General features: G+C 37.7%; 1 protein-coding gene across 1 annotated transcript; it reads right to left on the bottom strand.

Moving 5' to 3' along the window:
• Positions 1-848: 848 nt before the first annotated feature.
• LOC307144067 (uncharacterized protein) lies at positions 849-22952 on the bottom strand. The gene is made up of 15 exons (XM_079846047.1): positions 22922-22952; positions 21015-21116; positions 19966-20892; positions 19454-19822; positions 12361-12417; positions 8473-8841; positions 8231-8287; positions 6936-7298; positions 6690-6746; positions 4687-4811; positions 4311-4589; positions 3973-4068; positions 3717-3867; positions 3500-3582; positions 849-3406 (listed from the first exon to the last, which is right to left on the bottom strand). The coding sequence occupies exons 2-15, from the start codon at positions 21070-21072 to the stop codon at positions 3326-3328; spliced, it is 3072 nt and encodes a 1023-aa protein (XP_079702173.1). The 5' UTR covers positions 21073-21116; positions 22922-22952; the 3' UTR covers positions 849-3325.
• Between the last annotated feature and the right edge of the window lie 701 nt (positions 22953-23653).

Genomic DNA, 23653 nt, shown 5'->3' with positions numbered 1-23653 from the left:
CCCCTTCACGTGAACGCGCAAAACGAAGGGGTAGGGGAAAGAGAAGGGCTAAGGGGTAGAAATGGGATTGGGCCTTAATTTAGCTTGATTGTTTGTCAGGCTTCAGTGCATATTTTTAGTACTAGCAGTCAAACATAAAACTATTGAAAAATATTGAAATACTATTGGTGTTACAAGCACGCCAGGCTCCACCCTCTCACAACCACAACGATCCCTATCACCTGAATACTGAGCACACACACCTGCACATCATCATCACTGCAATCACCACCTACACTTAAGCCCCACGCTCACACTCAGTCACTGTCCGGTATCGTTTGCACATGCTACTACTCATACTTGCTTCCTCTGACTCACCTGACTACATACCTGATCTCCTTCGTCTCCTGGTCCTCGTCTCCGTCGATCCATTGTCCCGCTGTTCAACTAGAAGAAACATATCGTATCACCTCCATATCCAGCATTCACCTGAACTGCCATATCTGACTCTCACCTCATCTGTTCACATCCTGGTTCTGCAAATAAACTCTGCTTTCCCCTGCCTCTGTTATCCGTGTCACCTCTGTTTGTAACAGTTGGTGATCTCATGTTTTTTTTTGTTGTTCTTACTGAGAATCATCCATAAAAGAGTAGGCTACATTTTTCATTTGCAGGGTATAAGGTGGAATAACATAAATAGCATAATACTCACTCACTTGAGTACTTTTAAAAGGGCTACTTTTTATTCTTACTTTGAGTAGTATTGAGGACAGGTACTTTTACTCTACTTGCACTACATTGTTTGACAAGTAAAATTACTTTTACTTGAGTATGCTTTTCCAGTACTCTTTCCAACACTGCATGCATGTAATTGGCAAAGGCTTTTATTCAGTGCATTTACATTTATACATTGCATTCAAGATCTATATTTTTCAGTTCATGGATTCGAAACTTTACACTGCTCTACTGTTTGTGCTAAAGTAAGCCTGTATATCAAAATCATCATGGCAGATCAGTACAGAAATGATTCGCTTATGTGGTGTTGAGCATATTTCTTTCTTTAAAGACATGCATTAGACCTTAGTTTTACTCGTTCTCCAGGTGTCGGTTCTCAATAGAAGCCAAAGGTCTTACAGTTTAGTATTTGTATTCTAAGGTGTGGTTTTAATAAAAGTCAATGAATGAGACAAACAGTTTTACTTTCAGTTAAGGAAGAGTTTAAACTTCTGCAGCTGACATTTGATAAAACAGTTATGACACAGCATGATGGGGGAAAAACAACAGACATTAAAGAAATAGTTCACCTGTCTGGTTTTATTTTGTAAATTCATATATTTTGATTGAAAGTAAAGGGGGAATGCAAAAGGAGAACATTTGAATAACTACTGATTGCGGTTTTCAGAAAAAAAGTCTTTCATGTATAGTAAAAAGATACACCATTAAATGTATAATGTTATTCATACAACTCATGCACTATATTTAAAATCTTCTACAGTCATACAATAGCTTTGTGTGAGGGAAAAAAAAGACATAAATCGTTATTCATTGAAAACTTCCTCTCTAGTGACCAGATCATTGAACTGAACTTAGATTGGATCATTCTGATTCCTTAAAGGTCCCAAGGTCTGGATTTTTTTAAATTATTTTATAATGTTTTCTGAGGTGTACTTATATTGTTAGTATGATTTTGACACCATAAAATGTCATAATTTAAAAATAAAAGGCATTTTTTTATTCTGATAATAACCCTCTGTTTCAAGGGGTGTGTCTGATGTGAGACTTCAGTGAAAACACCCACTGTTGTGATTGGCTGACATCTTTGCATTTGAAATGAGTGTTAGATTATGTGGCAGAGGGGGCGTGGTTTAGCGAGGTCTGCAAGCGCTGCCAGAGAGAGACAGACTGGACACTTGTAGACCAGAAAGACGAGAACTGGAGGAAGATTGCTGAGAAAAGTTATATTGTACTGAGTTGTTGGGCGCGCTGTGAGCGCGAGTTTATTTTGTTTGTATCTGCTGAGACTTCTGGATAAACACAAGTCCCAGTCATGCCGACCCTGTTGTCATCCTCCCTATTCTACGAACTTTGTAACATGTGGAACCCCCTTTTTTTTTTACCATTACAGCTGTCGAGATGAACGAATTGTGAGTGTTGATTATAGAATTATTTTTAGATCTTTTCCTATCACATGAAAGGCTGCAGTGATCAGCATTGAGTACAGACAGTCTGTTGATCGCGTGAATGCAGTGATCTCATCATTGCAGTGCGTTTTCTCTCACAAAATGCTTTCACCACAACTAACAGCAAACAATACATCGATATGAATACAGTAAGAGCCTCGTTGTGCAGCATAACAGCGTCATTCGTTATAACAGCAGTTTGGACAAGTGTGCAGATACACTCGCAACGTGTGATTGACAGATCCGAAACATTATAAAGAGTGTTCTTTGATCGCTAATCTAGAATCAAACCAAAATTTAAATAACAGATTTGTTTCATGCTACTAAGAGAAATGATGTGAAGTTGGTAATTTAGTCACTGGCTTGATTCATGGATGCATAAACAGTATTAAACGATTTAGAAAGAAAATCTTTGTGAACGGGAATGATTAGCTACACATCAGAAATCACTGGTCACAGATCAGGAATGAACACTGTTACTCACTGTTTGTGCTGATGCTGTCAAATCCGTATGGTAAAAGTCTGTTTGTAAAGCCTGTGCTGACATCGCGACTGATAAACTGAATCCATTTTCTCCAAATTCAATGGGCGGGCAAAGCAGAGGAAGGAGAGGTAACTGTAGAGGTGACGTTTCCCCGTATGATGGCATAAAGGGAAGATTCCAGATCGGCTCGTCTGAGCTTTCATTTTCTCAAAGGCAGAGTAGGACAGCCAGAACTCAGTTTACACCGATCAAAATTTCTAGCCACTTGGGGACCATATACAGACTAGGGGAACTCATATTAATGTTAAAAAAAACCTTTGAATTTTTTTTAATGAAATTTTCATGCCATGGGACCTTTAATGAATCATTCAGACCAGTTCTGTGAACTGCATCACTGATGCACTGAAAATATTCAATGTTTTAAAAGAAAGCTAAATCTCATAAACATGCAAAGAAGCCTAGTTTATACAATTTAAGGAAGTTATTTTAAAATTTGTCCAAATGGGTGAAAAAAAACTTTTATAAATGTTTATGCTGTTTTGTGCTTGTTTTAATCCTTTAAGTGAAACCACATAATGAAAAACTGTCTGTCTTTACAGTCTTCATATGATCAATGAGATATTTGCTGTCAGACACTAAGAAAACAGGACTGTTTTATTTATTTTCCTGAAGGAGACTGAATTTATGGATTTATCTTTTGCAGTTTTCTTAACTTCAGCTCTATGTTGCGTGGCAGACCGTTCTTGACCAGCTCCTGTTTTATCTGAAACAAAAGATGGACAGACAGATCAATCTTTCCATGAATCTTCTAAAAGCACTGTATTTTGTATAAATATTCATAGTAAGTGTGACGTACTTGCTGTAAAACAATCTCACTGTTTCCACTCTGTGTTAGATCTAAAAACGAGGAAAGTCTGACTTGAAGTCCAATGACATTGTCTAAAGGGAAAAACACAGACAAACACCTAAAATACTCATATTATATCATATAAAACATTACATGGGGTTATATGAAATTTATCAAAACCTATCTATAAATGTATCAAAACCTATAGAAAGACAAGACTTCTTACTTTTAGAGGTGTTGTGTCCACTGTCCACCCTGAAGGCCCATCGACCGGGAACATTGACATTACTGGAGTTTTTGAGGTTTGAGATGGAGCTCCCGTTGATTGATCCAGGAATCACAAAGTAGTCAAAGGAGTTTACTGTGTCATAACCAGCCTGAAAATATGCACCATTATTCATATTATTCAATAGTGTATATACTGTATGTATACAGTACATATGCTGTTATACACTCGTGAATAGTAAAAAAGTTTATTTTACCTCCACTGGATGTCCTGTTACAGCAATGTCACCATAATTCATCAGAATAAATGAAACATTACTGCCTGAAACTAAAACCACTTGAAACGATGTTTCCTGAAAATATTGAAACAAGATAATCACTTTAAACGTAGCATTCACTGCTCATATTTTTTTTAATATATAAAATTACATGTTTGTATCATTGAATATTATTTTTATGAGCATTACTGAATGACCTCATTGTTATTTTTACTGTTATAAGTCTGTTACCATATTTGTGTACAATATTACAATTTAATTGAATGGAATTGTGGATGAAGTGAAACCGTCACATTTCAGAAGTATATCAAACGTACTGTGTTGGTGATGGGATAGTAAGCGACTTTATCCCAAGTTGCAACAAAGACCCAAGAAGCGTTGAAGGTCAGATTTGAGAAATGATTGTTTATATCCTGAGTGGCGCGTGTGAGAACACTTCCATTAGTGTACTGATGATATGAAACCACTCCTCTCACATGGTTGTCAAGGTCAGTCCAGAGACCAGCGATTATATCTTGGCTTCTATTAGCGGGAAAGGAGTCGGGAACATACTGTGATGAAGCCTGGTTGAATGTGAGGTGTCCATTATTATTCACCTGAAACATGAGAAATATTGTCAAAATTACAGCCCCGGGATCACAGATGAGTTCATAAAGCATCCACATTAAAATCAAGATGTAATCAAATTCTTACATAAATCTGCTGGTATGTGCGGCCAAAGAACAGAAATGGACTCAACAGCTGAATAACCGAGGAGCTTCCATCATCAACAGCAGCGTTTCTTGTGTCTCCTGATGAGCCGAATGGGTAGAATTTTCCTGATGTCAAGAGCATAAACAGAAATCATTTCCATTACCTGATGTTTATATTTCACACTGATTTATGGGGCTCACGTTTAAATCTGGCTGGATTAGTAGTGGGATGATTATGCCCTCTGGTGGCCGACTCATGTGGATGTGACAGTAAAATATTTACCCACTATATAATTAATGGTCTTGCAAATGTTTTTGAAGAAACAAAGTGCAACAGGTAACAGTGTCTTTAATACATATACATTTAATGCAAAAAAACTAAAACAAAACAGAAATACCACAAACTGACCGAGCTTGGGATGTTTCTGATATGAATGCACCATTAATTCAAAATTACCTGGCAATGGCTTTGCAGCCACACACCAACACGCATACTCATTTGCATGTTGTCTTGCATAACTTTAGCCTCATAGCATAATTGCCTAAGTCCAAAAACATTGAAATATGGGCAATTATGCTATGAGGCTAACGATAAAATAATCATACAATCACATTTCATGAGGTTATACGGAATCTATCAAAACACCGACTTGTAAGAAAAAATCTCTTTTATCTAATTACTATTTTTTTATTTTATTTTAGTCGTCTTTTTTTGTCAACAATATTGTTGACATTAACGTGTGTACCATGATCTCATCTCGGTAATAGAAAAAAAGGTGCGTAAAGATTTTGTACGGTTACATTTCTTAAAATTCATTAAAGGGTTACTTAAGCAATTTAGAATTAAGCTTTGTATCAGTAGAAACCCTGTAGTATATTTGAATAATGGTACTTTCCCCCTCATGTCCCCCTGAGACGAGAGAATTTTGCATTTTATTTCTGGAAAAAAATCCTCCGATGACGCAAATATCAAATACAGCCTGTAGAGCTAGTTCCGCATGTTATTAACCCGCCCATAGGGGAGGGATCTCACTCACAGAATATAAATGCACACGGCCGTTCGGATCGGGCATTCATAACGGAGCGGTGCGGAGCAAAGTGAGTGCTTGAACTTCAAGGAATTCCTATGAAAGTTAAGCTTCCATAGGCATGATCTGATAACGCGCCAGACTGGACACGCGTCGTGAATGACTGCCACGCTTACCTCAGCTCTGCTCAGCTCTTGTCTCATGATGAATGAAATCTGACTCCTGCTGTGTTTGTGTCGTGACTTTCGTTCGCCTCACTCACACTTATATATATTGAAAAGACACGTTCAGTTTTTAATTGAAGTGTCTGTTCTCTAACTACGAAATTATTTTATTACTATGAATATCAAAACGACGTTGGGTGCGGTGACGCGGTGGGCAAGTGATAACCTATTGCCGTGGCTTTGGGAGTGGTCTCTTAGGGCAGCGAAGAAAGTGCATTCTGGGAGTTGTTGTCTTTCATCCACATGAAAAGTGGCCTTTTCTCGGTCTAGAAGGCACCGAATTCAAAAATAATTTCACATTTCTACTGCATAAAAATGACCCAGTTTAAAAACACATTCATCTCCCCAGCGCTGAAGTGCCCCTTTAAAGCAGGAAAATGTCAAAGTGTAAAAAGAAAAAAGTGTTCAAAAAAACTACAAAACATGGCGATTGACCGACGGTTAAGTAGAGAGGTTTAGATAAAGGGGTTTGAGTGACTAATAATCAACATTTAGGCTGATAAAAAAAATATTTATTTAATGTTATCCATGTTATTTTTCATCTGCAACAACAATGTGAACTTTTATAAAGATATGGTTGTTTAAATACATCATTATGCTTAAAATGACATGAATATTGAACATGTGCTTCCGCATCTGATCAAATTTCAAACACTGTTTTAACTACAGCCTATACCAACAGACACAAACACACCACTACTGAATGATATCAAAACTTCAGCAGTCAGTAGAAGCCATAGCATATACATTACCTGCCACAGTTGTGTTTGGAGTGACAGTAGCATTATTGATGGTAGTGTTCCTAACTTCTGTAAAAAAAGAAGAAGAGTTTTAATGAATAAACAGATATCAATATAAATTACATAAGTACAAAAGGCACATGTTAATGTATTTACCTCCACAGTATGACAGAAACAGACATGTGGTCTAACTAAGTCATTGATGTAATACATTACACAAACACATTCATGGATGAATGCAAATTATGATTACTGTACCTGCGCAATATGCCAAATGACAAGCAACTGGGCTCACAAACTCATAGACATAGTAATTGCCAGGACAGGCTTTGACTTTAATGGGATTGGATCGGAACAAGCAGCAGTCATTGTTCCAGTGACCGCAGACAGCTCGAGTGACCACTCCATCCTCAACTGTTGGATGTCCTCCGTTCAGCCACAGTGGTGCAGAAGTGCCACACCTATTCACATCAACACATGTGTCTGGCATCTGAGCGCTCTGACTCTGAATGAAGAGACGGTACCAGCCGTGCCAACTGACCCATTGGTCACATGCTGTAGATTGATTATTGTTGGTGGATCTCCATGAATCATTCAGCATACTGTAGTTAAAGCAGGGGTCTGTGAAAACATTAAAAAAAATTGAATAATTAGAAAATAAAATTGCTATTCATATTATTGTGGTATGGGATCTACCTAAGAGTGGAGTTAAAAAAAGTTTTTTTATACACAGCAAATTTTAGAGCATCTCTTCATATAGAAAAGACAAAACAGTTTAACCAAATATTTCATCACAAATCCTATGAACATGCCAAAAAGAAACAGATGGTCTAACAAACTCATAGATGTAATACATTACACAAACACATTCATGGATGAATGCAAATTATGATTACTGTACCTGGACAGTATGCCAAATGACAGGTAACTGGTCTTACAAACTCATAGACGTAGTAATTCAAATCAAATTTCTGATAGCACGTGGAGGCAACGTTAAGCCATTGCATAGACAATTGACAATTCAGATAATTTTGAATTAATGGTGTATTCATATCAGAAATATCTCAAGCTCAGTCATTTGGCACCCTTGGTAAATATAAACAAACTGACCAAGTTTGGGATGTTTCTGATATGAATACACCATTAATTCAAAATGATCTGAATTGTCAATTGTCTATGAAATGGCTTAAATGTTGCCTTCACGTGCTGATGGAAATTTGATAATTCCCACTTCTGAAGTCATGTTCATGTGCAATTATTACCTAGGAAACTCGTATTTACAACAATTCAGAGGACATGTGAAGGCAGCATAAATTCAAATTAAAATATACTTATAATTTGGAGCTATTATCATTCTAAAGAGCGATTATATTTTTTACCCTTTTTCTGGGAAGAGATTGTACAAGTTTAATTTGTGTATCTAAAAGTTGATCCCGCATCTGCAAATTTCAAACACTGTTTTATTTACAGCCTATACCAACAGACACAAACACACCACTACTGAATGATATCAAAACTTCAGCAGTCAGTAGAAGCCATAGCATATACATTACCTGCCACAGTTATGTTTGGAGTGACAGTAGGTTTATTGATGACAATGTTCCTAACTTCTGTAACAACAAAAAAAGAAAGAAAAAAAGATTGTTAATTAATGAACAGAAACAAATATAAATTTCATAAGAATAAAAGGCACATGTTAATGTATTTACCTCCACAGTATGAAAAAAACAGACATGTGGGCTAACAAACTCATAGAAAAACATTCATGGATGAATGTAAATTATGATTACTGTACCTGCACAGTATGACGAATGACAAGCAACTGGGCTCACAAACTCATAGACGTAGTAATTGCCAGGACAGGCTTTGACTTTAATGGGATTGGATCTGAAGAAGCAGCAGTCGTTCTTCCAGTGACCGCAGACATCTCGAGTGACCACTCCATCCTCAACTTTTGGATGTCCTCCGTTCAGCCACAATGGTGCAGAAGTGCCACAACTATTCTCATCAACACATGTGTCTGGCATCTGAACGCTCTGATCCTGAAAGAAGAGACGGTACCAGCCGTGCCAACTGACCGATTGGTCACACATTAGTTGAGAGGAATATAAATTGTTGGTGGCTCTCCATGGATCACCCAGCACAGTGTAGTTATAGCAGGGGTCTGTGAAAACATTAAAAATGGATTAGAAAATTTAATTAATATTCATATTATACACTTGTGGCATGGGATCTACCTAAGAGTGGAGTTAAAAAAAGCTTTTCTTCCTTAAATTATTTTTTATCTTATACTCAGAAAATTTTAGAGCATCTTTTCATTTAGAAAAGACAAAACAGTTGAACCATTTAATTTTCCATTAATCTCTTTCTTCAGAGTTTATCCTGCAGAGTAGCAGGGCTGGCACCATTTGATGCGATCGTCGGCTTGATCGGGTGCAAACCGGTAAGCTTGAAGAGTCGTTGTGCAGTGTGTCGAGCTACCACTGCTTCGGTTGTCCCTTCGGTCACTTTCCAGTGACTTCCAGCTGGAAGCCCATTTTGGTAAGCGTTGTATGCTCAGCACGCAAGACATGGCCATACCACCGAAGTCTGGCTTCACGCAGCTTATCAGATATTAAGGCAACACCAAACCATTTCCGACTGTTATCATTACAGATGTGGTCGAAGCGCGTGATGCTGGAGATCCATCGATGCACTTTTGTTTCCATCACACACAGGCGGCATTCTACATCTTTCGTCACGGGCCAACACTTAAAGAGCAACAGGACGAATGACGGCACGGTAGATCTTCGACTTGAGACGGTCACTGTTCTTTCTATCGTAAAGCTGGTCGTCTTGCGCTACTTCAGCCAGGCAGCGTTTACTCGCGTAGTGACTTCATGGTTCAGACTTCCATCAACTGCGGTCGTTGAGCCAAGATATTTGAATGTCTCGGTTCTTGGTAGGTCAGTGCCGTTGATTTTAATCATACCCTGCTCGTTTGGGTCTGTCATCATGAACTCTGTCTTTTTAACATTGAGGCGTAGGCCGAAAGTTGCCATCCGATTGTTCAATACCTGGACATTCTGCTCGAGGCTGGCTTTCTCTTCAGCAGCAAGAATAACATCATCTGCATAGAGAAGTGTCCCAGGCACTGGCTGCTGTAGGTCTTGCGTGATGAAATCCATTACAAGAATGAATAGGAACGGTGATAACGCCGATCCTTGGTGGATGCCCACAGTAATATGGAACTACTATATAATATATCATCTGAGGAGTTTCCATCATCAGCAGCAGCGTTTCTTGTGATAGTACAATATTTAACCACTACATAATGAATGGTCTTGCAAACGTTTCTGAAGAAACAAAGTGCTACATGTAACAGTGTCTTTAATAAAATATATTGGGTACAACAGGGCTAAAGTCACATCTTAAGGTAAATGCACTTTTCACTCCTCCCCTAGTGTATGATTGCAGAAAACAAAATATATGTTTGCATTGAACATTGATGGAGCAACAGATTTCGTGTGAAAATAAATCATAGAAATGGTTCATTTAAAAAAAAAAATTATCTTATAAATCTATGAGGTTGCATGGTGGGCCTTTTATGGGATAAAAACTTAATACTTTCGCAAGTTTGTACTATTTTGTTTATTTTAAAATAAAATAATTAATTTTGTTCAATAAATATACTGTCATTAAAATATGTTCATATAGACACATACACACAAACATTAAAAAATATATTTTAAAAAGCAAAGATTCTGAAAGCATTGAAGGGGATCCAATAAATGATATATGTGTATATTTATGGTAGTTACAATAAATTATATTTAATTATATGATATGATTAATATCATATTTTTAAAGATGATTGTTTCATTATAAACATGGTGATTATCTCTAAGATGGAAACCCAACTTAACATATGATATTTACCATCTGAATCTAACCATGTCATGTCAACAAATAGAAAAGTCAGCTATTTATTATCATATTAATTATTGTGCCTTTTACCCCAAATACCAAGCCTGACGTCGTCATAGTCAGATTCTAGTCAGAATATGAGTCTGATACTGCTCCATTGGGCTGTGATTATGGGGCGTGTTTCAACCGAACCAGGAAAGAAAATGTCTATCACTCAATTGGATAGACCTACAACCAATCAGAGCAACGGAACGACGCATAGTTGTCAACAGAACTCAACTGCACGCACACTGGAAAAAGTAGAAGACGACGAGTGTAAACGATCTTTGCCGGTGTAAAAATAATTTAAGGATACACGGTGTACTTACCAACACGATCATCATTTTTGAGAGAAATATTAAAGGTGAATGCATATTTGAACAAGTTCCCCATTTAGAATCAGAACGAATACAACCCAAGCGCTCTTTGGTGACGTGGATGGTTACATTACTGTTTATCATCTGTATATTGAACAATCAGCCAAAATCTACTGGTTAAGAGGAAAATAAAATCAAAGGCTCCATTTCTCCGGCAGTGCCTTTAACCCGTTGTACCCTATAATACAAAAATACAGCACCCTCCACCCTTTTGGCACCATTGGTAAATTCAAGCAAACTGACCGAGCTTGGGATGTTTCTGATATGAATGCACCATTAATTCAAAATGACCTGACCATGGCTTTGCAGTGTAATTGTCTGTGCAATGGCTTTAGGTGTTATTATCATTCTAGGTCCTTTTTCTGGCAAGAGATGGTACAAGTTTAATTTGTGTATCTGCTAAAAAAAATATTCTTCTAATTTAATAATAATAATAATAATAATACATTTTATTTGTACTGCACTTTACATTTGGAACAAATCTCAAAGTGCTACAGTTAAGATCATTTAAGAAGGATAAAATACTAATAGATTGAATGGTTAAAAGTCATAAGTTCTCCTAAAAAGAAATGTTTTAAATTTACACTAAAGTACACTAGCATATACAAGAGCTTAAAGCTAACTAATTTGTAAGTTGTTTTAAATATATAAATGATTCATAAAAATATATTACATGGGGTTATAGGAACTGTATCAAAACATTGGTTTGGATAAGACAAAATATCTTGTCTTTTGGTAGTTTTTTTTAAAACTATATTTTTATTCTTTTTGTCAACAATATTGCATGTTGATATAGACAGCATTTAATGATGTCTGTCATCTTGTTGCATATAAAAAAAGGCGTGTAAAGATTTTGTACAGTTACATTTCTTACAATTCATTCAAAAATCAAGTGGAGTTAAAGCAGTAAAATCACAAGAATATGCGGTAACGAACATGTGCTTCAGAATTTGCAAATTTTAAACACCGTTTTATTTACAGCCTATACCTACAGGTATAGGGCAGTCGTGGCCTAATGGTTAGAGAGTCGGACTTGTAACTAGAAGGTTGCGGGTTCGAGTCTCACGTCCGGCAGGAATTGTCGGTGGGGGGAGTGAATACCAGCGCTCTCCTCCACCCTCAATACCACGACTGAGGTGAGACCCTTGAGCAACTGCTCCCCGGGCGCGGCAGCAATATGGCTGCCCACTGCTCTGGGTGTGTGTTCACGGTGTGTGTGTTCACTTGCACTTGGATGGGTTAAATGTGTATCTGAGCACAAATTCCAAGTATGGGTCACCATACTTGGCCACACTACACTTCACTACAGACACAAACACACCACTACTGAAGGATATCAGAAGCCATAGCATATACATTACCTGCCACAGTTGTGTTTGGAGTGACTGTTGGTTTATTGATGGTAGTGTTCTTAACTTCTGCAAAAAATAAATAAAATAATACATTTTAATGAATAAACAGATATAAATATAAAATATAGCTGCAAACATCAACTATCGGGGCCAAGCACAAATAACACAATAAGTCATGCCAACATGGCTGTGAGCATCAGACCAACTGCAACAAGGAGCAATTAAAAACATATTAAGATAATTTTAGTCAAAATGGCTGAAAAATCATAAATACATTCACTAGTAATTTGATTTAATAGTTTATGACTTTTCACCAATAGGACCAAACTGATCGGTCAGAGTGAGGTGACAATGACACATACAAAGTTTGGTGTCAATATGCCAAAGCATTACAGAGATACAGATTCAATTTGTCAATATGCCTCAAATTTGTTAGCCTGGCTCCGCCCTCCTACGTACATCCACTCAATTTTCATTTTCCTTCAGTACTCCGTCTGAGTTCGCGATATATTCGCTGGTTTTCTCCAGTCAAATTTTAACCGGTCCAATCAGCGAACAGAGGGAGTGGCTGAGAACAATGACGTTGATGTCGTGCACTAGTTTGAGATGACCTATGTCACGACCAAACATTAGCGATTGGTTATGGCAGATCCAATAGTTTTAAACTTCAACAGAGTACTCGCCTTAAAGGAAGTTAACGCTTGTCAATGGAGAGTGGCCAGACTCTCTGTACAAATTAAATGTACGAGAGTCTGGTAGGACTAGGCTACAAATTTGTTGCTGCGGTATACGAAAACTGTTCATCTATCAACACAAAATCCATGACTTTTTGTCGGCACAGTCTGAAGATGATCTGACTCAAATTTGGTGAAAATCAGACAAATGGTCTAGGAGGAGTTCGAAAAAGTAGGTTTTGGAAACCTCAGGTCACAGTTGTCATAACACTAGCCTGGCTCCGCCCACCTACGTACTTCTGCTCAATTTTCATTTTCCTTCAGTACTCCGTCTGGGACTGCGGTATATTCTTAGGTTCTCTCCGAACAAATTTTTACCGGTCCAATCAGCGAACAGAGGGAGTGACTGAGAACGATGACGTTGATGTTGTGCGCTAGTTTGAGTTGTAGTTCAGTAATGGCGGTAGAGAAAGATGCGAGCGAAGCCATTCCGTTGTGGCACCTCTGCCGAATATCCAGAAGTTAAAGCCTTTCCAGCTCGCTCCGTTAGTGGTGAAGGAGTTGGCTGAAGCCTTATTCGGGCGGTAATTGTTTCTCGTGGGGTCGGAAGGTATTGTTGGGTCGGAAGGTATAAATTCACTGTTTATATCCTTTTTGACCACTACAGAGCACCATGTGGTTGCGCTTCGCTGTAATTTGGATGCATTTCTAGACTTGTGGAACTTTCTTTAAATGCAGGCAAGTATTTATATATCTAAGTATTTACAAGAGCAATATATTTCATCACCGCTCAAAAAATTAAAAGAAGAAAAGCACGTAAACATTTGAATTGGGCCGTTATTTACGGCAGCATTTATTCTTATCATACCAAGCATATGCCATTTTATTTACAGCAATCATGTTATGGACCACGTGAGCAGCGTGTTCCGGATCACAAAAGTCTCCCCTCCACTGTGAATAATTCACAATCCGAATGCACAAGGTTTTAGATTTTGTCACTGAGGTGGCGTGCACAATCTGCACAGTTATTTTTATGGATTTCCATGTGAGAAACAGAGGCGAACGGCGCATGACATACGTCACAACCAAACGTTAGCGATTGGTTATGGCAGATCAGAGTGGCTCTGGGCAGATACAATAGTTTTAAACTTCAACAGAGTACCCGCCTTCAAGGAAGTAAAGGCTTGTCAATGGAGAGTGGCCAGACTCTCTGTACAAATGAAATGTACGAGAGTCTGGTAAGACCAGGCTATCATAACACACCAAGTTTGGTGAGAATACGTTAAAGTCCCTGTAAAGTCAAAATTAAATATGTATTCTGAGTTTGTCACACCACACACAAATGTGTTATTAACAATCCAAATCCACCAAGTAAATAAAATAGCTTATCAAAAACTTGAAAGAATAAGCAGCATTCTCTGCTCTCTAACGTTGGTGGTGTGTCCACGCCCACTCGCAGGAAAGCTGCCGTTAGCACACAATACAACACTCACGACGGGAGGATGAAGCCCCGGCGGGAGATAATCGGTTCGGCCCCATTCTGCAGCGGATTATCAGTGAATTCCAGTTGTCTCTGATGAAAGTTTGTAAAACTATCCAGTGTAAAGTCACTGCAGAGGCAGGTGTTGGTGGTGATCCTCAGCTCTCCATCAATGTAGCTGTTCACAAAATTAATCCACCGCTTCTTGATATCATCGTTTTTGTTTTGTAAACTGTTTTGTACGTTGTAGGCTGTAGTAACTAACGGTACTGACAGAAACTTGCTATCAAGCGGGCGAACTGATGCGAATGTGCTCTAGTTATGATCGTGTTAGGGGAGGAGCCAGGCTCAGTAGCTCCAGTGCGTCATCAACAGTGTTGGCCATCGAGCCACCGTTTTAGCCCCACCTAAAAAATCCTGAACACAGCAACAGTGAAAAACTGTTTAACGGTCTAACTCCACAATTCAGTACTACACAGGTCACAGTCTTTGTAACGTATTCCAGCAATACATTTCTAACATTTATAATGTGTTTAGAAACAAATCTCAAAATTGCCTTTACAGGGACTTTAACGAGTTGTTCATTTTGCCGTGCTCTTCGTTTGCACGTTTTTCGAGAACGGTTTCACAAATCAACTTTTTGTCCACATGTTCTGAAGATGATTAAATGATGGTTACATTTTCAACTGCCTAGGAGGAGCAGAAAAATTTTAAATGGCAGAAACATTTTCATGACCGTAAATTATATTGAATCATCTTCAATCATCTTGAAACATCTGCACTCATCAAGGAATCAGAGGTTAAAATAATTTCTAGCCCTTACGGTTCAAAAGTTATTAGCATGCACGTGAGTGCAAATTTGGGAAGCTGTTGGTGCTAGAGGGATTGAGTTAGAGACTCCAAATTTGCTTTGGTGACAGATCAGACTGTCCTCTATCAGTGTACCAAATTTCATAACTTTCCCACAAGTGGTCTATGGACTGCCATTGATTTCCAGAGCAGAAGAAGAAGAAGAAGAAGAAGAAGAAGAAGAAGAAGAAGAAGAAAAAGAAAAAGAAACGGAAGAATAATAAGAACGTCAACAGATACAGTAGGTGCCTACGCACCATCGGTGCTTGGCCCCTAATGACATAAGCAAGGCCGGCCCAAGCCATTATGGGGCCCTAAGCAGAATTTTATTTGGGGGCCCCTCGATGCCACAAATACGATTGACTATTGTCAATTCTTGATAATTCGCTCACCCAGTATCAATTTTAGTATTTGTAGCTGTGTTGCTTACATCATGTCTGGCTGTCATGCTTTTACCCTTATACGGTTTTTAATTGTAACAGTAGCAAAACCACAAGAGTGATCAGGTGTTAATATTCAAAGTCTTACAGTAGGCTACTACAGTTCAGACTGGGATATGTACTCATTTTTTTAGGTAGTCTCTTATGCTGAATATGCTCACTTTTCCCCAGGATTCTTTGATGAATAGAAGGTTCAAAAGAACAGCATTTCTCTGAAATAGAAAGCTTTCAAAAAATCCTAAAAACATTGTACCTACACAAATGTTTTCAACACTGATAATCATAAATGTTTCTTGAGCTCAAATCAGCATATTACAATGATTTTTGAAGCATCATGTGTCACTGAAGACTGGAATAATGTTGATAAATTCAGCTTTGATCAGAGGAATAAATTACACTTTACTATAGGCCTACATTCACACAGACAAGGGGCCCTATCTTGCACCCAGCGCAATTGACTTTGTACACCGACGCATGTGTCATTCCTATTTTGCACCCGCGCAAAGCGCGCTTTTCCCTCCACAGAAGCACGTCGCTAAACTAGTGAATGCACTTGCGCTCCCTGGGCGGTTCAGCGCAAAAAAGGAGGCGTGTTCCGGCGCAAACAATCCCTGGTGCTATTTTGCTGTTCCATTAAACAATTGCGCCACTGACCAGAAAAAACCTAGTCTAAAGTCAGTGGCGCGTTGCGCGTTGTTCATTATGCTATTTTAAGGGCGCATGCTTGACCATAATGTATAGCGTGCACAACGCGCATACACTTTGCTCATGTAACCTACACAGATGCAACAGTTATTTTTGCAAATCATAAATTGTTACACTAAAAAAATATTAACACATGAGATGACGGAAATCATTGTGGTGTGCCACGAAGATGTGAAAAAATAGGCATAAATCTAGCTTACAAATGATTCAGGCTAATTGTAATAATTAAGGATAAGACCTGTTTGCCCAATAGTGGCAAGACATATATGTATATAAGGACATCTGACAAATTGGTTTGTCCGTCAAGAACCAGGAAAAAAAAATCGACTGAAAAACTGAAAAAACTGAAAGACTGAAAGAAAAAAAAGACTGTGAAATCACCTTTACCATAATGTACAACATTACAACTTCACTTCTCTGTCTTTCACTGCTCTTACAAGCACATCAGCTCCTCGGCTGTGAACCGCTCCTGGTGTGCGCCTGGTAAATACGCCATAATAATAGCAATCCATAATGGAACTTGCGCACCTGCTTTTAAAGGGAATGTTGGATGACGCTCTGATTGGTTTATTCACGTTACGCCCAAACCACACCTATGAATAATGAAGCTACTTCAGACTAGACATGTGCCGGTAAACGGTAATACAATATACCGCAATAATGAACATGCACAATATTGTTATCGTGGGCACTTCAAAATACCGTGAATAATTATTTATTACGAATTATTCAGATTTTTAGAATTAATTTTAAGAATACTTTACCCATCAACCGTTTAAAATGAAAAACACGTCAAAGAGGAACGCGCACTGATGTAAATAGACCGTGCATGAGCCAAGCACATGGCGGAATGAGGAGACACGCTGAAGTGCACATTCATTCTTCGACAGCAGAGGGCGCTGACGGAACAGCAGAAATGCAGCCGTTTCTCCAGTAATCACATAACCTAATACATAATACATAATACTTAAAGACTTAAGGCTATTCATTTTCAAACTTGCATTTTATATTTTAATCTGGACTAAATAACATGCCCTTGAATATATTCTGACTGTTGTTCAATCACACACTTTACAAGGCTCCAGTATTTAACATTAGTTCCTTCATTAACAAACTGACAATGAAAAATACTTCTAAAGAATGAATTAATCTTAGTTAAATGTACATTTCAGCATACCAATTGTTCTTTATAATTCTTTTGCACTTTAATCTGTTTTAAATATTTGTTTACTTTATACATTTTTGTGTATTGCTTTATTGTATTTAAATGTTTGGTTCTTTTGTTATAAGAAAGTGATTTAACCTGTTATAGTATGACAACACTTTTTTTGCAACTTATTTCAATATCGTGATAATACCGTATACCGTGATAAAAGCTTCAGCAATTAATCGCAACATGAAAATTTGATACCGGCACATGCCTACTTCAGACCAACCCATTTTAGATTTGCGCCGGGCGCAAGAGCCATTTATCCCGCCGGGAAAATAGCAACAGCGCCGAGACCCGCCCACAAAGTTACTTGCGCTTCGCGCTTTGACACTTGCGTTTCAGATCGTTAAAATAGGGCCCAAGCTGTTTTACATTATAGCCTAATAATATTTCACAATATTACAGTTTTTACTGTAGCTATTTTTGATCAAATAAATGCAGCCTTAGTGAGCAGAAGAGACTTATTTTAAAAACAAGAAATGTTGATTTCTTTCAAATATTAAACAGAGCTTTTATTTTGGCGGAAATAAACAATAATTTGTTTACATTCCATTCGACTGTGTAGAAAGAACCTTTTTATTCCTTAAATAAAAACTTCCAAAATGTAGGCTTCACAACTTATAATTCCAAAGGGAACGATAGGCTATAGCACTTGCAGAAAAACATTTACTGAGAAACTGGAAGCTATGCTGTACTCTGTCCAAAACATGCAGCACGTCAGACAAGATATTCGCACCCAACCACAGCGCATTCTCAAATCCATCCATTCATAAAAAGGTTACTGGGCAACAGAGGATTTTCAGATTTTCTCGCACTTTGGACATTGAACCCTGACTAACAAGCGAATGGTGTCCGGGCGATGGCGCCGCGAGCTCGTGCAGCGTTGTCAGAATCAATCCGTGCATATATTAGAAAACGTAACATTTAGCAGTTGATTTAGTGATTGTTTAAGGCCATTTCGCGCTTTCAATCATCATAACATGCAGCAAAAAAATAATTGAATGTGCTCTTGGGGGCCCCCTGGTGGCCACGGGGGCCCTAAGCAGCCGCTTAGCTCGCTTATGCCTTGGGCCGGCTCTGGACATAAGTACAAAAGGCACATGTTAATGTATTTACCTCAACAGTATGCCAAAAACTGACTGGTGGTTTAACACAGGGGTTTTCAAACTGGGGTCCGTCCTCTAGAAGGTTCTAAGGGGTCCCCAGAAAATTTCAGAGAATAAAAAGACAAAGCAAAAATGGTTCAAGTCTACCGAACATTCGAACTGTTTCATTTCTAAATGTTTCTCTCTTTTCTTGCCATATACATACTTTCCAGAATTGTATATGTTTGCTTTGTATCTTTCTAGTGAGTTTTTCTCACTATGGTCCCCTTTATCTCACTCACTGGGGTTGTAAGGCAGTATTCTTAAATCAGTATGTAAGCTGCTTACATACATTTATTGTGAAAGTTGCTTGTACACAATAATTTTTATTTGAAAATCAGGTTTATACATCTAACATTAAGTATAGCCAACTTAAGTTTGGAAAAAATAATGTCACTTAGCATTTATCTTATAGTTTAAATGTTTTTTCATACAAAATATATAGATGGATTTTAGGAAGGGGGTCCCTCATAAAAGGTTCATCATATTTGGGGGTCCTTGGCATCATAAAGTTTGAAAACCCCTGGTCTAACAAACTCATAGATGTAATACATTACACAAACACATTCATGGATGAATGCAAATTATGATTACTGTACCTGCACAGTATGCCTCAGGGCAGACATATGGTCTCACAAACTCATAGACGTAGAAATTGCCAGGACAGGCTTTGACTCTAATGGGAGTGGATTGGGGCCAGCAGCAGTTATTGCTCCAGTTACCACAGACACCTCGAGTGACCACTCCATCCTGAACTGTTGGATGTCCTCCGTTCAGCCACAGTGGAATTAAAGTGCCACAACTATACACATCAAGACATGTGTCTGGCATCTGAGCGCTCTGACCCTGAATGAAGAGACGGTACCAGCCGTGCCAACTGACCGATTGGTCACACATTATTTGAGAGGTATATAGATTGTTGGTGGATCTCCATGAATCATCTAGCACAGTGTAATTAAAGCAGGGGTCTGTGAAAACATAAACACGTACTATTCATATTATACACTTGTGTGAGTAAAAAAAAAAAGAAGCTTTTCTTCCTTAAATGAGTTTTAAGTTATACTCTAACTCCAACTTTTCTGGAAATGGTACTTCAAAGGTCCGTAATTACCTGCCAGTGTTGTTGATGCAGATGTTGTTGTTGTTGCAGATGTTATTAATGGAAATGTTGTTGATGCAGATGTTAATGGAGATGTTGCAGATGTGGTTAGTGGAGATGTTGTTGTTGCAGATGTTGTTAAAGGAAATGAAGTTGTTGTAGATGTTGTTAATGCAGATGTTGTTGGTGCAGTTGTTGTTGATGCAGATGTTAATGCAGATGTTGATTCAGATGTTGTCGGTGCAGTTGTTGTTGATGCAGATGTTGTTAATGCAGATGTTGTCGGTGCAGTTGTTGTTGATGCAGATGTTGTTAATGCAGATGTTGTCGGTGCAGTTGTTGTTGATGCAGATGTTGTTGGTGCAGTTGTTGTTGATGCAGATGTTGTTGGTGCAGTTGTTGTTGATGCAGATGTTGTTAATGCAGATGTTGTCGGTGCAGTTGTTGTTGATGCAGATGTTGTTAATGCAGATGTTGTCGGTGCAGTTGTTGTTGATGCAGATGTTGTTAATGCAGATGTTGTCGGTGCAGTTGTTGTTGATGCAGATGTTGTTGGTGCAGTTGTTGTTGATGCAGATGTTGTTAATGCAGATGTTGTCGGTGCAGTTGTTGTTGATGCAGATGTTGTTGGTGCAGTTGTTGTTGATGCAGATGTTGTTAATGCAGATGTTGTCGGTGCAGTTGTTGTTGATGCAGATGTTGTTAATGCAGATGTTGTCGGTGCAGTTGTTGTTGATGCAGATGTTGTTAATGCAGATGTTGTCGGTGCAGTTGTTGTTGATGCAGATGTTGTTGGTGCAGTTGTTGTTGATGCAGATGTTGTCGGTGCAGTTGTTGTTGATGCAGATGTTGTTGGTGCAGTTGTTGTTGATGCAGATGTTGTTGGTGCAGTTGTTGTTGATGCAGATGTTGTTGGTGCAATTGTTGTTTGTGCCCTGGCTGTTAAAGAGAAAAAGAGATTATTAAAATTCAGAAAAATAAAATTATTTCATTTCATTAATTTTATTACTTCCCTTGCCACGATAAGACTGAAAATTAAACGGATGTAAACAAAACCTTACTCAGTGCCAGGACTGATATGAGCACCAGCAGAAGCTGTGAAACCAGAGACAATCTCATGATGATGAAGTCAGAGAATAAACCAGCATGCAGGAGTCCTTCTTCTGTAATCAGAGAGAGTGTTATTAGAGCATCATGCATTGTTACAAATGCATTTAAACCAATGTTAGTCTGGAATCTCTCTTAATAAAAACCCCAAATTCAATCAATCAAATCTTACTGGAGTCATTTATATTAAACTGAAACAGCTAGATATTCATTATCAAATTATTATCAAAATATGATTACATTTTTCAATTATCAAACTTTTTTTCTGCTATGTTCTTGCCTTAAGATTGATTACGATGTACATATTACACTACATATCACTACGGTATGTACTACTGTAAATATGCATCTTAATTTGCACTGCACTGTAAGTAACATGAACTGTTTAATCTTATATGATAGTATAATTCATTTACAAAGAACTTTTTTTCATGCTATTGGTCAAATCATCACTCGAGGTCAGAGTATCTGTAGGACTCTGTTATAATACCCTTTGTAACAGCAAATGCTAATCTTTACGAACTGTTTTACAACTTCATGTTTTGTTAATTTGGGGGTCAGTGTAAGGACCACCCATTGTCCTAATGATGGAATCCAACGGCGTGGACAAAGGTATAATGTGTGTAGGTCTTTTACTTGCGATTCTGTAAAGTTTGCTTAATTTATTAGAATTTAGTTTCCATTTTACTTTAGCTCTGAGCTTAATCTGCCCCCAATTCCAAATTATTATTTTAATTAGGTTATAGATTTATTTCGATTATTTTGGGAATCCCATACTTTCAATTATTTGCTCGTTAGGGACCCAATGTCAGCCAGGTCTGGTTCTCACGATCATAAACTCGCCAGTCTGATTTTAATCAGAGGGAGCAGGGTTAACTAATTCCTTTAAGTCGGCCACCTACTGCTTGCTTGCAACAAAAAGTGTTCTTTGATGATGTCCGATGACATACTGCATACTGCTTTATTTTAATCTTTTAAATTCTCTTTACAACTGTTTTAATTATCCTTGTTTTTATTTTTAATTCTTACACATGGTATTCTTATTTCTTATGTAAAGCACTTTGAATTGCCATTTTATGCCCGAGTTACAACAACTTCCTTTGTCAGGCCACCACGGACACGCCCTTCAAGGAAAACCCAAGATCTTCGTAATGTAAGGTCACAAAGGCCTTTAGATTAGACTGACCAAATCTGATGTTTATCCGATAAAATCTCTAGGAGGAGTTTGTTAAAGTACGTCTGTAAATGGCAAAAACTGCAAAGATTTTGCAGAGAAAAGGATAAATATCTCACTTCCAGTTGGGTTTTCAGATTTTGCTCCTAGGGACTTTTTTGTAGGTATTGGGCTGTTACATGCCTCTACCGAATTTCATTCTTGTACGTGAAAATGGTTCTTAATTAAAATTTTGTAGGTGGCGCTATCGAGCCACACCTAATTCTAAAACCCATTATTAGACGTAAAAATTTCATGAGTTTTAGAGCATGTTTAGGCCCTCCAAAATGCGGTTCATTTTGGAGAAGAAGAACAATAGACTGAGCAATTTCAAATAGAAAACATTTATTTTAAATTACACCTATGATTGGCAGAAGAATGATTTCATTCTGAATATTACATATAAAGGTAAATATCTATTGAACGTTGATGTCTTTTATCATATTGCTGACATAAAATCATAAAAGCAACAAACTACTTGATTTAATGCTTTATTATATTGTAATATCTCACCTTAACCATCAAAAAGAAAAAGAAATGTGGAATGGACTTTTTTCCAGTCCATTCCACAAGTCAGGATAAATGCTCTAATTTGAGAATATAGCTTAGTTTATGAATCTTAACATTAAAAAGAAAGATTTGCCTTACCTCCAACTGCTTCTTCTGCTGCTCTTGTACCTAATGTGGATTAGCAGGAAGTTTCACTGATTATAAATGTGGCAAGGAGGAACTGTCACCAGTACATCTTTTAGATAGCATCTAAATAGTTTTAGATAATCATTCAGATTTTTAATTATAGGGTTTACACATAAAGAGTCTGAGATTGTCTGTATCCCTTGAGCGAACTCAGAAAGAACAGCAATGGCGATGTATACAGTCATCTATTTATTAGTTCAATAATATTACACTGGTAATATTTAATGCACATGGATTTAACCCCCCATTTCCTGCCACTGTATTGTTCCAATTAAAGGTTCACCCAAAAAAGATAATTCTGTAATTTACTCACCCTCAAGTTTTTCCAAACTTGTATGAATTTATTTATTCTGTTGAGCACAAAAGAATATTATTTTATGATATTTTAAAGAATACTGGTAACAAACAGTTAATGGTCCCCATTTACTTCCATAGTACAGAAGTCAATGTTTGGCTACCCGTATTCTTCAAAATATCTTCCTTTGTGTTTAACAGAAGAAAGAAATTCATACAGGTTTGGAACAAATTGAGAATGAGTAAATGATGACAGAACTTTATTTTTGGGTGAACTATCCCTTTAAGAACTAAAATCAGAGAGAAAGAGTGACTGAATGCATTTGCCTAACTATCATTTTTTGTTGACGTGTAACCAGCACTACAAGAATGTAGTCTTCATGAAAGTCA

Source organism: Gobio gobio, assembly GCF_949357685.1.
Source record: "Gobio gobio genome assembly, chromosome: 20".
NCBI lineage: Eukaryota > Metazoa > Chordata > Actinopteri > Cypriniformes > Gobionidae > Gobio > Gobio gobio.
The sequence above is the reverse complement of the archived record's forward strand: the minus strand, read 5'-3'. Positions and strand labels throughout refer to the sequence as shown.

Bases quoted from the DNA above. Each gene is read 5' to 3' on its own strand.
- LOC307144067 (XM_079846047.1), bottom strand. From the start codon at position 21,072: ATGAGATTGTCTCTGGTTTCACAGCTTCTGCTGGTGCTCATATCAGTC. The intron at 6,747-6,935 runs GTACAGTAATCA...CTTTTTTTACAG, and splicing joins TCATTTGGCATATTGCGCAG to AAGTTAGGAACACTACCATC. The intron at 4,069-4,310 runs GTACGTTTGATA...CAATATTTTCAG, and splicing joins ACTATCCCATCACCAACACA to GAAACATCGTTTCAAGTGGT.